General features: G+C 36.3%; 1 protein-coding gene and 1 long non-coding RNA gene across 3 annotated transcripts in view; one reads left to right on the forward strand and one right to left on the reverse strand.

Annotated features, from left to right (window-relative positions):
* Nucleotides 1–578: 578 nt before the first annotated feature.
* LOC140002316 (uncharacterized) lies at nt 579–15,240 on the reverse strand. 2 transcript variants are annotated; one of them, XR_011808665.1, is made up of 3 exons: nt 12,266–15,240; nt 9,059–9,141; nt 579–8,316 (listed from the first exon to the last, which is right to left on the reverse strand). It is a non-coding gene; the product is annotated as an uncharacterized lncRNA (long non-coding RNA). The 2 variants fall into 2 exon arrangements; XR_011808666.1 differs by having other exon boundaries at nt 8,901–9,141.
* Nucleotides 15,241–15,267: 27 nt separating this feature from the next.
* DCN (decorin) overlaps nt 15,268–18,118 on the forward strand; it is a 33,183-nt gene continuing 30,332 nt past the window's right edge. The window contains exon 1 of the mRNA XM_005012380.6: nt 15,268–15,472. Coding sequence (XP_005012437.1) covers nt 15,268–15,472 — 205 coding nt within the window. The remainder of the gene's footprint in view (nt 15,473–18,118) is intronic.

Consider the following 18,118-nt stretch of genomic DNA (forward strand, 5'->3'; position numbering starts at 1 on the left):
TGTCCTCACCCATGATACATATTTCAAATTAATTATCTTAGTTTGTGATAGCATATATATATATACACATACATATATTTAATTAATGAAGACTGAAGGAAACCACTACATTTTACTTGGCAGTCCTGTAAACACTATCACATATTTATTATGTTATGTAACTAGTTAGTAGGTGATGTACATTTAAATACAAGAGAGATGGGACTCCAGCTTACAGCCACATTTATGGAAAAATCTTATTGAATTAAAAAGGAATATAATAGATGTTCTTTTATAGAAATTTCTCAAAACCCAAGAGAACCAAATAATAAATTAGATTCTTTCAACAGAACTTTTACATAGAACAGAGCTCTATAGCTGCAATATAATTTTCCATTATTTTTTCCATTTGATAGTGTTGTCTGTTTTAAAATATTATACAAAAACAATTTTGTTTCTTGTTAAATGTTTTTGGAATTTTCCATAAAAATATATGTACAAGTCACACAATCAGATTTCTTATCTGATGATTTGGGGTCTTCTTTGCTTCAAAGAGCCTAGTGATTATGAAGACATGCAAAAGAATATTCTGTGCAAAATAATTTCCTTTATAAACTTCTAAATAAAAACACTTATGGATACAAACCCATCACACATGGTAATAGAGAATATCTTTGTGTCCATTTAAACTCTCCTTTGGGTATACTGTTCTCCAAAAGCAAAGAGACTGGATGAATTAGAAATCGATGCACAGTTTTCTGTGTCCTATGTAATCATTAATTGACTAGTCTTGAACTATCTCCAGGACTTCAGAAAAGATAAACCAAAATTCATTAAACAGTAGATCCAAACAAACAAACTAACAATACAGCACAACACAACAATAAAAACTACAAAATTTACACTTACGATAAGCCTGGAAAGTCTGGGTAAAGTCAGATTATAGGTCAGAGATTAGTAAAGCAACAGTCATTTCTTTCATAAAATCATAGAATCATTAAGGTTGGAAAAGACCTTCAAGATCTAACCATCTAATCAAAGTCTAACCATGACCCTACTACCAATGTCACCCATTAAACCATGTCCCTAAGTGCCAAGTACAACCTTTCCTTGAACACTCCCAGGGAAGTCCACTTCCCTGGGCAACCCATTCCAATACCTGACTACTCTTTCTGAGAGGAAATGTCTCTTAATTTCTAACCTAAACCTCCCCTGTCAAACACTAAGGCCATTTGCTCCAGTCCTATCACTAGTCACCTGTGAGAAGAGGCTTACCCCCAGCTCCCCCCACCTTCCTTTCAGGTAGTTGTAGATCTCCCCTGAACCTCCTCTTCTAGACAACCCCAGCTCTCTCAGCCACTCCTCATAGGACTTGTGTTCCAGGCCTTTCACCAGCTTTGTAGCCCTTCTCTGGACAGGTTCCAGGGCCTCAATGTCCTTGTCCTGAGGGACCCAAAACCGAACACAGCACTTGAGGTGTGTCCTCACCAGAGTGGAGTATAGGGAAATGATCACCTCCCTGGTCCTGCTGGCTACACTATTCTTCCTGATACAAGCCGGTATGCTGTTGGACTTATACAAACAAAATGTAATTGGAAAAAAAAAATAGGTAAAGCACTCTGGATGTCTAGAAAAGTCATATTTTATTATGTCATATTTTGCAAAAGTTTGCTGTATAATTATAAGCTGCCATGACTCAAGAGTTTATAGTCACAGGAATCAAAATGCTACTACAGTATTTCATATAGTCCTACTTAGCACATGGCTTGTCTCTCCTTGGTATCAAACAGCAACTCCTTCTTTATTTACAATTTAAAAAGTTAAATCTCTTTGAGCACTTCACTGGACAATATGCAAATACATGCTCTTTTTGGTGAAAAAAAAAAAAAAAGAGAATATTTAAAAGGAAAAATTCACAACCTTTTTTTTCAGAACAGGTTGATTAATTCTAAGGCTGGTAAGGAAACTAAATTCAAGCTGTCATAAATATTGTACAAATTTTATTATAAAGCAGTAATTTGACACTGTTTTTCCTTGATGAAAGATATCTGACATTATTTTTAAAAGATTCAGACCTGAAATACAAGAATGTGAATTTTCATCTTTTACAACCCCCAACCTTTTATTATAAACAGAAGGTCATGTTATTTATTTATTTTTTTTTAATAAAATATCCTGAGATGTAATCTCATAAGAGAAGCCATATAAAAATAACAATCTCAGACAGGCTGAACTTTCTTTTGAGGTTTAAAGAATATTTGTAAAAACTACAAAAAATATTTTTCTGTCTCCAGTGTAAATGACAATAACATTTCATACATTCTGTACTTTTCTAGTTCTGCTGATTTTTTCATCCTTTGATCTGAAACATACAATAAGGAATTTTCAATTTACTATTTGGAAAAGAAACTATACAAAGCAGCTACTTACTGAAGAAAATACAACCAAATTATCTCAATGAACAGAAAATCTGAGAGGTCATGGGGAGAATTACAGAAAAGGAAGGTGAATTTCAGTAGAGCACCATAACTCTGTATTAAATTAAGAGAAAATATCTAATGTGAAGTTTGCGGAGAAGAGTCAGTAAATACTTGAGAAATGAGTATAAGTAAAGTGGTGGCAAGGGATGAAATACATATCTACAAACAGAGCAGCACTTCTTATCATTATAGTTGAATATAGTCAGATCAGACCATCAAGCCTCTCAGCTTGATGCAGTGCTTGCTCCTTCAGGTCTTGGTAAAGCTTATAAGGAAGGCTATAGTTAATCCTAGAGGCTTTAGGTAACTTCATGTTTAGTATTCCAAGGGCCACAGAAGAAAATAAATCTATATTAATGTAATTTTAACCATAAATTGGAATTTGGCCCACATGGATGCTATAATCCAGAGGTTTATTAAGTCGGAGCTAAGAGAATGCAATGACTTTGCTACCTGGAATGAGAAGTAAATTTGTAAAATGGACTCTTTGTAAACCACACAATTTTTCATTTTGGATGTACACTTGACAAATAGATTATGAATATTAACTAGGCACTTTAGGCTAAACAATAACTATCCTTTAGGATGAAGTGCAATATAAGCTATAGCCATAACTGTATAAAGTAAAAAATAATAAAGACACAAATTTAAAGCATTTGTGGTCCTTGAAAGATCCTACAAAATCCTCTAAATATTAAAATTTTCTTGAATGTACATATAAAGTCTATTTTTTCTATCTTATATCCTACAATTTAAAACCAAAAAGTTATTTATTTTTGTGACTCCATTCCATATCCTTTTTTTTGCCAAATATGTCATTTTAAACTGACAGAAAAATGGCTGTAACTGCATTGCAGGCTGTGAATGGGTTGCATACAGTGTGAACTCCTCCTCAGAGAGCTGAATTTTCTACCTGTGACTGAAAGAAAAGTATGTCCTCCTACAGAGGTGATTCAAACACCTCCTACAGAGGTGATTCAAACAATTTGGAGGATAGACAGGATGCACAAGAAGACCTTTGGTGGAAGACCTTTAACAACAAGACAAGACAACTGTTCCAACCTGTCCAAGTCTCAAGATCCAACTTACAGTGGTTTTGGTTTTATAAATGAAGGGCAGACTCTGAACAGATTTTTGCTTGCAAATATGTGTGGCTTCTTCAGATGTAAGCTTTCCATCTTGTTATAAAAATGTGACACATTTATTTTGAAACACCCTGTTTCATTTTTACATGTAAGGCAAAACAACTCCATCTTTAATGTAGTTGGTAGATCCAAACTAATTCAATACACTGTGGTTTTCAAAGGTGATAAGTTAGTTTAGGTGCCTGGGGTTTTGTTGTTGTTGTTATTTGTTTCTTTGTTTTGTTTTGTTTTTCTCTGGGTCCTGTTTTATTTTTTTTTCTTTTTTTTCTTTTTTTTTTTTTTTTCTTCTTCTTTCCAGTGCCTTATAAAATACTTGATTTTCAAAAACTGCTCTTTGAATGTCTCTCTGAAAATCAAAACTATTAGATGTATTGAGGAAAACTGTTTGTCACTTTTCCAAACCTAGATCTCTAAGGGATAGGGTTCCCAGTATATTATGAGAGATCAAGATGAGTCAAAAGATTCAGTGGCCTTATTTTGAAAGGGGGTAAATCACAAAATGTGCAATCTCAATACAATTATGATTCATGTCCACTGAGGGTCTGTCACATCATGTTAATAAATTCATCTATTACACAGGCAGACCTAATAACAATAACAATAATAACAATAATAAAAACAGCAAGCTAAATAAATACAAACCAAGCATATTCATAAACAAGAAAAGAAACAACAAAAGCCAAGCCAAAACAACAACAAAAAAAATGTTTCCCTATTACTTCTATTACTTTCTTTTTTTTTTTTTTTTTTTTTTTTTTCAGCTTCACTGTGGAAAATTGCTGTTGAGGAACACCAGTGCAATTGCTCTGAGTAATCTTTTTTGTATATAGTTAGAGCTTATTTATATAAACAAGGGCTTATTTATAAGAATAAAAGTAGAACCTGCTTAAAATCTGCCAAACAAAAAAATACTTGGTCTATCCATTCATGCGTTAAGGCACTAGTTAACGGCAAGATAAATAGACTGATTCTTCAAATACTTAATGAAATGCAATGGATATTTTGAAGACTATTACCTGTAGTATACCTATATACTAAATATACTATACTATACCTATTGTATAACTCTCTGGATTTAAAAATGAATTATTTAATTCTTGATGATCTTAATTTCAAGTGATCTTGGAATTGGAAGAAATTTAATTCTGCATTGATTATTAAAAAAAAGATTTAGAAGTTATTAATGACTTCTAATTATTAAATTCTGAGACATGCTACAATTAAAATTTTCCTTTAGTATCAATTTCCATTTTGCTTTTCTTGAGGATACTTGTATTCTTACTTTTCTTCTTGAAACCAGATAAAATTTGAGTAAAACATTGAATATTCTCACAATCACTTCTTCCCCTTGAATGCTAGATATCAACTGTGTTATCTGAACTCTGCTCCCATGTCATTATTTTTCCTTATTATATTTTCAAATTTTCTCAGATGCAGTCAATTACTTGAAAGCTTCAATAATTATCAAGTACACATTCTTTTCATTAGAACCCCATGTGGCATACTCTGTTTAGACAGGGTTGGCTTCTTCATAACTAACTCATCACCATCCACCTTGAGATTCTTAACAGTTCTCTGTAGTGTGGTAATACAATCCAAACAAAAAAAGTAACTTATGATGTCATTGCTTATATCTTTAAAGTCATTATTTTATATGTTTAGTTGAAGTTATAAATTATTTCCTCAGCAGATTGCCAACATTAAGAAATATATAATTTTAATATAGAGACACAAATACAAATGCTACTATAAATGTCCTCCTTTTGTTATTACACTCCTTGTTTCAGGACTTTTCTCAGTAATACAGTCACTAGCTTCCTCTGAAACAGTTTGCTCTCTGTGATGACTAAATTGGAAAACAAGGATGACCTGGCCATTCATATGTTTTTCATAATCTGGGAATAGGCTGTTCAGAGCTGCACAGGATGTGTCTCATTTTGAATGCTGGTTCATAACCCCTGACTAACAAAGGACACGCAAGGCATATAGTTCCAACAATTGCATGAATTATTGTCATCCTTTTCTAGGGCATTGTGTAATCCAGCTGGGATGATGAAAGTTGTCCAGAGCATGATCTAAGGTCCATTGAAATGAGAATAAAGGTTTGGATTTTTCATTAGAACCTTGACAATTCTGGACTTCAACTCAGGATACTGAAAAATAAAAAGAAAAGCCAAAATCTGATCAAACAGTTCACTATAATTTTTTCTTCTCTTACCTAAGCTAGTTATCTCTCTTCTCTAGTCATTTGTGGCCTTCACTCCTACAGGTTTATTCCCATAGGGAGTTGTATCTTCCTGGGCCCTTTGGTGAGGGGGATACACTTGCACTTTACTTTCTTCATGTGAGGGATTTTCTGCAGGGCAGAAGACTTAGCACTCACACAGAAGTCAGGCAGGAAAAAATGTGATGTTATCACTGAAAAAAAGTAAATGGGGTACCTCAATACCATTACAAGAGCATGTTGGTGTGTATGATAAGAAAAGATTTTGCATATGTTTTCTGTATTATTAATTAGTCACACTAATTAGAGATTCTAGGGTCTTTGGTGCCATCACTTTTACTTTCCTCTCATTCCTTGCTACTAGAATGGATAGCATCTGGGACTACAGGTACAAATCTGATTTTACATGTTCACTGTATTTTTGAGGAAAACAGGTTAAGAGTGATCACAAAATGTGCATCTACACCACAGAATTTTGAGGAAGAGTTAGGACAGGCTTTGTCCTCAAGGATTAAAGGATTAAAGAACATTGGAAAACACAGTAAGTAGTAAAGCTATATTGGTATGAGTTAGGTGCTGCATTTTCTGGTACTTAAACAGAACAATTTGATTCAAGAGAGAATAGAAAGACCAGAGAAAAGGAAAAACGGTGTCAGGAAAAACAGGAACAGATTACCATTTCCATAGAAAACAGACTGAGATAAAGGACATGGTCACATGTTGAATACTTCAATTGCAGACAATTTGAGTTTGTTTCATTAAGTGAGATGCAAACCCCATAGTCTCCATTAAGAAGACCAGAGAGATGACAAAGAGAGGTGGTTTACACAGTACATGATCTTGTGAGTGGGAAAGGGAGAGAAAACAGACTGACAGAAGAGACTTCCTCCAAAAAGAGGGTTCTCTCTTTTGAAGTTTAATTGCTTTTTGTTCAAACAGTTGTACAGGAGGTATTTTCACAGGTACAGAAAAAATAATGTTACTTATAGTATCACATAATCACAAAATTGTAGGGGTTGAAAGGGACCTCAAGAGATCATCTGGTCCAACCTCCCTGCCACAGCAGGTTCCCTAAAGAAGGTCCACAGGTAGGCATCCAGACAGGTCTTCAATACCTCCAGAGAAGGAGGTACCTCCACAACCTCCCTGGGCAGCCTGTTCCAGTGCTCCATCACCCTCACCATGACGAAGTTCTTTTGCATGTTGGTGCAAAACTTCCTGTGATCCATTTTTTGGCCATTGCCCCTTGTCCTGTCCCCGCAAACCACTGAAAAGAGGTTGGCCAAACCCCTCTGTCTCCCACACTTCAGGTATTTATAAACATTAATAAGATCCCCTTGCAGTCTTCTTTTCTCAAGGCTGAACAGACCCAGGTCCCTCAGCCTTTCCTCATAGAGGAGATGCTCTAGGCCCCGTACATCTTTGTGGCCCTCTGCTGGACTCTTTCCAGGAGACCCCTGTCTTTTTTTGTACCGGGGTAGTACTTGTCCAAAGTCTGATATTTTGGTCTTTTTGATCTGTAGAAATATCAAGAAGTACATAAGTATCATTTATGAGGTCAGAGAACACTGAAGGAAAATTGATATTCAAAATACTCAGAAATGGCAGTTCTGTCTCTTACTGCTTTCTTAGGCTGTGCCTTGGTCAATATTTACCTGGATCAATGTTTATTTAACTTGAGTCAATATTTACTTGCATTTTTAGTAGAAGAACTACATTGCTATGGTAAAGAACATCTTTCTATGGGTACTTGGAAGAAATTATGCACTGAACAGAAAAGAGAAGAGACAGCCAGCAGTACATTAGAGAGAACAGTGGATGACATACTAGGGAGCTAGTAAAGCCCAGGCATGAGGCACAGGAGAGGTGGCAAGAGCCCCTAAGAGGCAGTCAAACAAGAGATCCTGTTTCATCCCATCCCCTGCTGTGGACAGGCACTTGACTAGCTGTTTCATGAGGACTTTGAAGCAGTTTTGCCTGCCCCTCTTCCTTACAACAGCAACCACAACAACTCTAACCAGGTGCTGATCATCAAAGCTTGTGTCTATTAGAAGGAAGCCCAAGGAAAATACCTTTTTCAGGAGAGGAAACTTAGAATGAGGAAGAACCTGAATCTCTGAGCTACCGTGTCCCTGAAGGGCAGATCCTGTCCTCTTTCTTTGCTTTCATTCCAGTAACTTTCTGGATTGCAATAAATGCTACTCTTCTTTCCCAGGCTCCCTAACATCAGTTTTTCTTTCCACTCCTTTGAGAGCTGATTGTGTCAGCTCCCTCTTCTTCTGAGGAGGTATACAACTTGTACTGACAGCTCCTGATGCTTGCAGGACATATCTTTCTTCCAGGCCAGCCCCACACTCCAGGAGCTCTTCCCCCAGGGTACTTCTGCTCCTCGCTGGGCAGCTGCTTATCCCCTTCCTGCAGAGACTTCCACTGGACCTGGGCATAGTCATCAACAGCAGACAGTCTGGCTTGCTCTCCTGTCACTGACCTATGAAAGGTCCACAAAATAAGCCATGAGCAAACAAAGCAGATGCTATCCATCAAAATTTAATAAAAATACTGTTATATAAATATCATTGATATGCAGATGCCTGTAACTTTCTGGAAATAGGTATTTGGAACAGCATGTAGGTTGGTTAAGATCTTATAGAAACCAATTTTTCTAATTGCCTTTTTTTTTTTTTTTTTTTTTTAATGTTGACTAAGCTGTTGTCAAAGTAGGTCAGACTGACAAGGAGAGTTTATAGGTGCTACGCCCTGTATATAGTCATGTTCCTTTACAAAACAATATTAAGTCAATACGTTATTTATTGTGTTTCTTTGTTTCAATGTCATATATATATATTTTTTTCTTTGCAGAATGCAAAGAAAGGGAATTAAGGAATAATTGTGTCAGAAAGGATCCCACATCCCCTTATAAGCACACAAAATACCTAGAAAACAGTGTGCATTAACACTTAGGATAGGATACTGTGCTGATATTTGGTCTTTTAAGTCCCCACCATCTCAGTTCCTCAGTCCCCCAGGTTCTCCACTTTGCATTTCAGGATGGGTTGGACACATAAAACATACCTGCTCTACCTCTGGGTATCAACAGTCAGAATTAGGGTTTTTCATAGTTCCTAAAGGATGTGACACCTGTACTCTTCTGAGGTTCTTGGGATGGACTTCATTACAGAAAAAGAAAGAAAATCCCCCAGTTGAAGAAGATGTGCTCCACCTATTCTCACCTTGATCTTAATATTTTTGTTCAACTGTCCCTCCTGCCAAAGACAGAAAAGAAAGAGAGGTGGCTCTCCATCTTCTCCCATGCCTTCAAAGAGATGAATAAGTTATTAATTTGTAATACCTTTCAACCCTATAACAGATATCAGAACAAATATATTACAGTTTCACTGGGAAATATGAATGGATTTTATGAAGCAAATTGACAACAAGTTTATCCTGACCTGTTCCTCATCAAAGTCTTGCTTTGAAATGTCTTTTTAAACAACCAGCTGCAGCTGGTGACCAAGGTTCAAATAACTGACATTACTAAGATGCAGCCAAGATTTCAGCAAGCCTCATGGAGATACTTCTGGACATAGATAAGGCTTTGTTGTAAGCATGAAAGCTTGGAACACTACTAATCATATGTAGAAAAAAAAGTCGCAACAAAAATCATTAGCAGTATTGAATCCATTGGTGAGGCAGAGAAAGAAGGCAGAGGAAGGCTTGAGGACTGGGAAGGAATAAAAGATCCTTACTTTTAGAATGAAGTATATAAAGAAGCTGTAATATAAGATCTCTGATTACATCTTTGTGCTACACTGACCAAAACTAACAGTCAATTATTCCACCATGTTTTCTTCCACCAAAGAAAAATTTTAAGAGCTGTTTTCTTGGCTCATCTTAAAATCAAATGAAAAGAATAGCTAAAATTTCAAGATTTTATTGTGTTTCTAAAAAATCAGACTTCTTTTAAACATACTTTCACATTTTACAAGCTTTAATTTCAGATTTGCACCTGGTCCTAGCCTAGGGGTAGAAATAAAAGGATACAAGTCAAAACACAGAGACATAAGCCTCCAGTATTTAGACAGGACAGTTAACAGCACAAGGAAGCTACACATGTTCACAATGTGTTTGGATAACTAACTAAATAATAATTGTTATATTTATTGTCCTTTCTGGTTTCTAGATTTTTTTAATTGTGCAGGAACAGAGAAATTGCATTTTAGATTCTATTGAAATTTGAATCAAAAGAGAGATTACTTAATTAAAATATAAATCTGAACAATGAGTAAAAGACTGCTTCATTCATGTTTAAAAAAAAAAACAACTACTGTATATTACAAAAAAAAAAAAAAAAAAAAAAAAAGAATCTAATTTCCCCTTTGCTTTGCTGCCCTGGTTAAAAAAAAAAAAAAAAAAAAAAAAAAAAAAAGCAAAGTTTCAAAGTTTATATAAGTTTATATAAAACAGTTTTAACCACAAATGCTTCAATAATTCAACTAATGAAAACATGATTTTCATATATATCAAAAACATGCTGTAGTATGAAGAAATACGTAAAAGCCTATTATTATACAGGATAATAGTAGTATATTACACTATTACACTCTGCATAAGCAGAGGCAGGTTGATATCTGTATAAATAGTTTTACCTAAAGCTACCCTTTTTTTCTGATGTTAATCTCCACTTTGGCTAGCTCTAGGATTAATTTTATATCCTTTCCTTGAATTACAAGTATTATAAACAAGAGGAACAGCCAAACTTTCTCAGCAATGAGTCAGAAACAAAAAAAAGAAAAAAGTTAAAACCAAGAAAACTTCACTAAATATATGTTTTAGAGACTGAAATAAAATAAGTGAGATGATTTACAGCTACACATCTGTCTTACAGTGTTCAGGCAGTTCGGGAATCTAAACAGATGAAAAAGGAATAAAGCAAAAGGGGAAAAAAAAAAGAGGAAAAGAAAGCAAAAGAGCTGATAAAATTTCTGGCTACAATACAGGAGACATATCATTACCATATGATCTAATGTGGGTGTCAGCCTGGATTGTGTTCATTGAGAGAAACCTTATTTTTTAACTGTGCTATGGAATAGAAGCAGGAGGGTTTTCCACCAAGTGACAGTCACTGAGCTGAACTTACCCCCTCCTCCTTTCCACACCTGCAAAGCCTTTTGCCTGGGTTGAATATTTAGTTTAATTACATCTCAGCTTTGAGAGCTCCTGTTGCAAATCCCTGGATTAAAAGGTATGGTTTTCAGTAATTCTGCTGAACTATGTTGCACTAATAAAACTTCAGGCAAGTCTACGGCAAGTAGTTGAATTTTAACAGAAGCAAGGAAAAATCCTACTAAATGTTTAGCAATGTTAAATGTTGTATCCAGCACTTTTGTTTCTTGAAAACATGAAAATGCATTCTTAAGGACTGTGCACATTTCCTACTGTTTATTTGACTGTTCTGTCTCTTGTTTTGATTTGTATAAGCACTACTATAGTCCTTTCTTTTTCCGTACTGTAAACTTTTTCAGCAGTATATTCTCTGTTTGCAATTCAGTGTTTAGAATCTGTGATGTAGCGAGTGTAAAAAAAAGTGTTGAGTTCTTGTATTTCTTGTTTAAACAGCACTCTGAGATATACATTTTTTATTCAGATTTCTTCATTTATATTCCAAACTTTAATGTGTGTAATTTTTGATTTGAGAGAAAAAGATGTGTAGTAGATAGTTAAACAGGATCGGCGTATGTCTCTGTAATGTTAGAAAGTGTTATATTACAGTTTACAAATGAAAGACTTAATATTTAAAGAAGCTGCCTGTGAATGAAATAGTATAAAAGAAAATTCCTGGAGTTGAAATTCCTGTTAAAAGAATTTTAGTCTCTTTTAGACTCCCAACATTTTTTTCCTACATCTAGACTTTACTTAATAAATAAATAAATAGATACATTAAAACACATAATGAAGGAGATTTCTTTGAAATTGCATGTATTGTTTAACTTGCCATTTGTGGCATTTTGAGAGATGTATGATGGTGGGTGAATTAATATTTAAAAGGTAATATTAAGGCAAATTGACAAGAAGACCACCAATACTGTGGTGACGTGAACTGATGAAGCATATTTCAAGTGCTATTTTGAACTGAAATGTGGCCAAGTCTATGCTATAGTTTCCTCTGTTTGTGGAAAAGTCTTACTCATTGTAAACACATAATTAAAGCAAATTTAAACAGTTCTGTCCTGCAGACATAAATATTGTGTCACAGACCTTTAAGAATTCAGTTTATTTTGCTTCCTTATTTTTTTTATGTGAAATGTAAACATTTATTACTAGTACATTGTTGTATATATTTTGTATCTGTTTATGTTCATTTACACGTGCAAACAATATGAACAGATATGTGTGCCTGCAATAGGAAAATACATAAATAAATATATGCATACACATACCTATTTTTATTTCTTGATTAATATGTAATTGTGTTTGCTATTTTCTCTGCTGGAATCAGATTATATCCTTGATATCCTTTGTTGCCATACAGTCCTCCTTTATACACAATTCTTTCTGAATTTGTTATAGTTTTGGCAAAACAGGGACCAAAGGAAAAGGCCTGCTACAGGCTTTCTTTGAGATAAGAGAAGTTCATCAGTATTAATATGATCAAGTACTAAAGTGTGAAGAGACTTCCAGAGTGCTTTTTTTTTTTTTTTCTCCCTCCCCCCCCTTCTCCTCCTCCTCCTTGTGAGGGGAGGGTGTTAGTAATTTAACTCCAGGGTAAGATCCTGATTGTGCATTCTTGGGAAAGGGGTGGGGGTTGGGGGAGGATGGTGCTTAGGCAGTGACACTGGGGGGAAATAGTAACAGTTTTTTAAAAATATAATAATATGCAAGAAAGAGCTGAGACAACTTTTTTTTTTTTTTTAATTACTGACTGACAGTGCCATGTCAGGGATGGTGCACAGCTTTCCCAATGTTTGTTGATGTTAATAAGCATTTTGAAAAATACTCTGTACTCAGGTAGCATTTTATTGATAATTTGCACAAAGCAGCTTATTAAAATGAATAGTGATGATTTAGCAGGTTTGCATTCCCATTTCAAACTATTAATAAGTTGCATTGTTATTCTATAATCATCTGTATATAATAATAAGTATGCCAAATCTTGCATTAAGTTAAACCATAACTTACCACAATGTGGTAACATGACATTGCTGTGACATCCTTGCTTGCCCATCAATACTGCACTGTAGGGGTATAGGCTGGGCATGGGACACCGCCCTGAAGTCAGCAGGGGCCAGAGTAGGAGGGAGTGGAGGAGGATGCTCCACCTAGGTCTGTCCCAGCTACATGACAAGAGTTTGTATGGCATGGGGCTTTGCTACCAAGATGGGCTAAAAGGCTTTGACTCTCTAGCTGATGTTAGGGTCTGCCAAGTTCCTCAGTGCATATAGTGGGTAATATGATGGTCTACTCCAGGAATAGAAAATACTTTCAGGTCTAACTAAGAAACCAACTATGTTTCTTATAGAGATAACAGAAACAGTGTTTTTCTCCACATGAACTCACTTTGAAGTCTTTGGGACATCTGAAGATGTTAGATACTTGGTTTCCTGTCAGGTAGATGACAGAACTGTAAACTGATTTTAAAATATTATCAGAGTTGATAAGGTAACCTTATCATCCTCTTAAGAATGAAACTCAGAGCTCAGAATGAAAATGCAGGACTGCATTTTTGGCATCTGTAGGTAAAAAATTGTAAAGAAAATTGAACTCAGGCACAATACAGGTTGTATCTAATTCCAGGCCTGTGATTTTTATATGTATTTATTTATTCATTCATATTGACTATTTCTGTTAGAGTACCTGGATTCTAGAGAGGCCTCACTATGCAATGCTCACCTAATATCAGCTGTCCATGTTTGTCATCTAGTCCTACCTTGTAGGTTCCTTATGTCAATAGAGAGAGGCAGACATTAATTCTCCTTTTCCTCCCTCACATTTTTTTTCCAGTCTTCATTAGTCAATATGGAGCCGGGAAATGACATAGCACACCCCTAACTGTTGGATAACTTCTAGATAATATAAATCCAAACTAGAATACAGACAAGGCATTTCAGCAGCAAATTTCGATGATCTAGCTATTGACTTGAAGCCATTGAATATTTTTGCTTTCCTTACATAGATCAGTATCTGTACTAAGGAATATGTTAAGTTTCCTAAATAAAATACGAGTTTGCCTTTCTATCATTTGATGACTTGAAGGCAATTTTCTTTTTGTGTGTATTTGTGTTGTTTTTAGACTTACGAAAAGTTACAAAATATAAGCTTCCTTATGTAAAGTAAAAAATAAAAGAAAGTAATTTTCAGAAGATTAGCTGATCTCTCTGATCTCTACAGACCTGATATAAAACCTAGAAACAGCTGTTTCATAATTTATTTTTTTTTAGTGCACAACAACATAGGTAGCACAATGTGCAGTGTGTAGAAATGCATTTCGGCCAATGTCCTGAAAACACATATAAAGCAGTTTTGCTTATCTGGCAGTGTAGCAATCAGTGGTAATTCACAATTCTGTAAAGTTGCTTCTGAGCATGAAAGACTGCAGGATGAGGCCCTGAAGTCCAGTTAGAAAGTGTGCTGACAACACTACAAGCATCAGTTCAAATGCTTACACATTACAAAGCACAGGATTTTCAGGGTGCATTGTTATAATGTATAAACCCCTAGCCAAAAGTCTGGAAAGAAAGCCAAGAATATCTAATATAACACAACATGTATTCCATTTTATTGTGTTGGTTTAACTGAGAATGAAGTATAGCTTACTTAAATAGCTAAAGATCTTACCCCCTCTCTCTCCACCCCATCACTAGATCTTATTTTTTCTCAGTCAGCTTTACTATAATCTAAAACACACAGCACGCTGGCACTTTAAAAACAACAACAACAAAAAAAGGTTTCTCGACACATGACTGCATTACAGTGAGTTTGGGAACCTGAGGTTCATCCCCAGGGAACAAAACCATTGCTATGAAACAAACGCTAATGAAATCAAATAGACTGTTACGTTGGCAGAAAACAGACACATGGAAAATATGGCTTATTGTGTTGACTGTTTTGCATAACAAAGTTGACAATGCTGCCTGTTCCTAATAAATATTACTCTAAATGTGCAAGCAGATGTGTTTAGAGTTGCCTTTAAATCTCTCTGTAAAAAAAAAAAAAAAAAAAAAAAAAAAAAAAAAAGCTATTGGCAAGTAGTTACCGGACTCCTATCGCATAACTGTCCTATTTTCAAATTTAGATTTCATTTATTGAAAGGAACAGTTATGTAACTGGTGGATGTGTTGGACCTCCTTCAGCAGGAACTGTGCAGCTATGGAAAAATTGCTACTTCTGTTTTAAATTCCCTGCTTTGGATCCTAGGTTCTGCCTGGAGTCGATGAACTAAGCCATGAGGCTGGCTCTCCTCTTCATCCTACTGCTGCCAGTATGCTTGGCCAAGCCATTCCACCAGATGGGCCTCTTTGACTTTATGCTGGAAGATGAGGGGTCAGCTGATATGGCTCCAACCGATGATCCTGTCATATCTGGATTTGGGCCAGTGTGCCCCTTCCGCTGCCAGTGCCATCTCCGCGTGGTGCAGTGCTCTGACCTAGGTAAGCCCTGGAGTGTGTCCAAAGGGTCCAGTCATGACCACAAAATATGTTTGATCTTTTATGTATATTTTATGTATGCACATTTCATTTGTTCTTTGAAACACTACAGATTTCTGTTTCAGGGAAAATCACTTTTCAAGGCTATTCCTTCAAAACCGTATTAAATAAATTCAGTGAGGTTAGATGTGGGTATGGAAACATTTTAAAAGGTCTTAAATTGCATGGTCCAGACTCCAACACCCTTAATCATACTGACAAATACCTCAACATAAAAATCATCCTATTTCCATAGGATTACATGAGCATGGAATAACCAACACTGAATCATGGAACAATCAACCATAGAACCAGATCTTTGGAGGAAATAACTTGGAAACACTCCAAAACAATGAACACATATTGGAGTTCCTAATTAAATATCTGTCCTAAACACTGTTCAAGCTGAAACCATGAGAACTTTTCTTACAAAATCCCCATACTCCCACAAGTACAAGGGCTTGTCTATATCGTCAGGCCAGCAGGATATGAAGCCATGCCTGCCGTCACTGCGTTCTGACTTTGCCATGCAGAAATCACAAGTAATGAAGTTGACTTCAGTGTAACTGCTTTTGGTTTATGCCAGCTTTATTCAGTCAGTGAAAAAAAAAAGTATTTTTTTCTGTTTGTTTTTGTATTTCCTCACAAGGAAATTAGACAGTTTATTCAGTGGATAGACACATATCTTGACATAATTTTATAGACTTTTTTTATTTTTTGAGTCTTCTCTCAGATGTTTGAGTGTATTTCTGGTGTTTCTATTTTCCTATGTTATAACATTACCTTTTATAATTACTATAGGTCATGGCACAACTCTAACAAAAAAGGCTTGGGTCTCACTGTGGTGGCTGTTGTATAAGTACAGACATGAGGGGAAAACATTAGTTACATCCCTAGAAATTAAAAAAAAAAAAAAAAAGCCACATAATTATGCAATAGATATGTTTGGCAAGGATCCAGTGAACAATGCAAGCCAAGTTGCACAAATGAGTACAGACTAACCTACCCATGCATTCATAAAACTTTCACAGTATTGGCTCTGTTGCAAGATTTTTCTTTTTCACTCTTTAGACCCCAGATAGTAGCAAACATGGAGTGGGGAGCAGGTTGCCCTGCATACTATGAAGACCTCAGGTTTTATCATTGTTACACTGGATAATGCTGTTGGAATTTAAGTTATTTTAGGAACTTTTCCCTAGTCTGTTTCAATTCTGCAGAATGTAAGGAACTTTTCACTCAGTTAAAAAGTAGAGATACACACACAGGAACCCTTTGTTGCTATACATGCTCCCACATTCATTCAGTTCCCCTTCACGTTCACGTGGTTTCCAAGGAGGTTCACTACAATCCACTGCCTGCAATTGCTTCTGGGTTAATAAAGTCCCATAATGTCAAGGAGACTCAGAAGTAGAATGATTAAAGCCCCAGGTCTGTGTTTTCCAGACAATTTTGAGAAGGATGATAAGAAATACATTTTCAGCTTGGTTTAAGTGAAGATACTGGAATGAGAAGCCAGTGCTTTTGAAGCAGCTGGGCTGATAACATCCAGTCTCTGGGCATAAAGGAAGTGAGATCTCCCTGGTTTCAGAAATGCAGTCCAGCAAAATAAGTAATATTTCCCTGGCAGAGCTCAGGGAAGTTATAACCATTCAGCATTATCCAGCCTTGGCACGAAGTTTTGTCTATCCCTGTCACGTGTACCTATGACAGCCACTTCTGGGCCTGGCCCAGATGGGAAGCTCACCAGGACACTAGTCCAATGGACACCTCAGAGACTGGGGACAGGACAACTCAGTGTGCCTCTGTTCTACACTCCTCCTGCTTTAAGTCTGTTTCTGTGCGACTCAGACTCCACTGAGGACAGATTTAACCAAAGACTTGAGGAAAGCCAGAAGCTGACTCTAAGAGCTCAAAATTTCTTTGGGAGCAGTTCTGCCAGGTTGACCAAGCATGCTCCTTGGCTGTCAGATGAAGGGCACAGTGATCAGGGAGACAAGGTGTATGCTGGAGCTGTAACACCAGCAATGAGAGTTGTAACTCCCTGCAGACCACTGCTCCTGATGTGCCTTTCCCTTGCAGTTCCAGGCGTTTCCTACCCGATCTAATTAGCTACCTCCCTGCCCCAGAATTATCAAATTGATTCATGTAGTCCCATGAGCACTAATTGAAGAAAAGCTTCAGGCAATAACAAAGCTCCTCCTAAGGATATATTAAGAACTTACTAAATTAAATCCTTGTCCACAAAGGAAAGCTGTAATCTAGATCCTGTCTTCCACTCTCTTTCTGTGGCATGGAAAGAGGCTTCCTTGCAGCTGGGTGCAGGGAGCAGGCTATAGCAAGGAAGCTGGGGGACCTGACTTGGGCTACTTATGGAGATTTCTCTTCTTACTCTGCATGCTTCATTTTGTGCCTGTAGGGGCATTTACAGTTTGTACACTTTTGCTGTGTAAGGAGGAGCCTACTACCTGACACAGACTTATATGGAAAAGAAAACACAACAGGAAAACTATAACATTCAGGAGGGTCTGGAGTTGAGGTTTGGCCCTGCCTTTTTTTTTTTGGGGGGGGGGGGGAGGGAGGGGGAGGGAGGGGCTAGTTTCCATATATCTC

This window comes from Anas platyrhynchos, chromosome 1, assembly GCF_047663525.1.
Source record: "Anas platyrhynchos isolate ZD024472 breed Pekin duck chromosome 1, IASCAAS_PekinDuck_T2T, whole genome shotgun sequence".
In the NCBI taxonomy this organism is placed as follows: domain Eukaryota; kingdom Metazoa; phylum Chordata; class Aves; order Anseriformes; family Anatidae; genus Anas; species Anas platyrhynchos.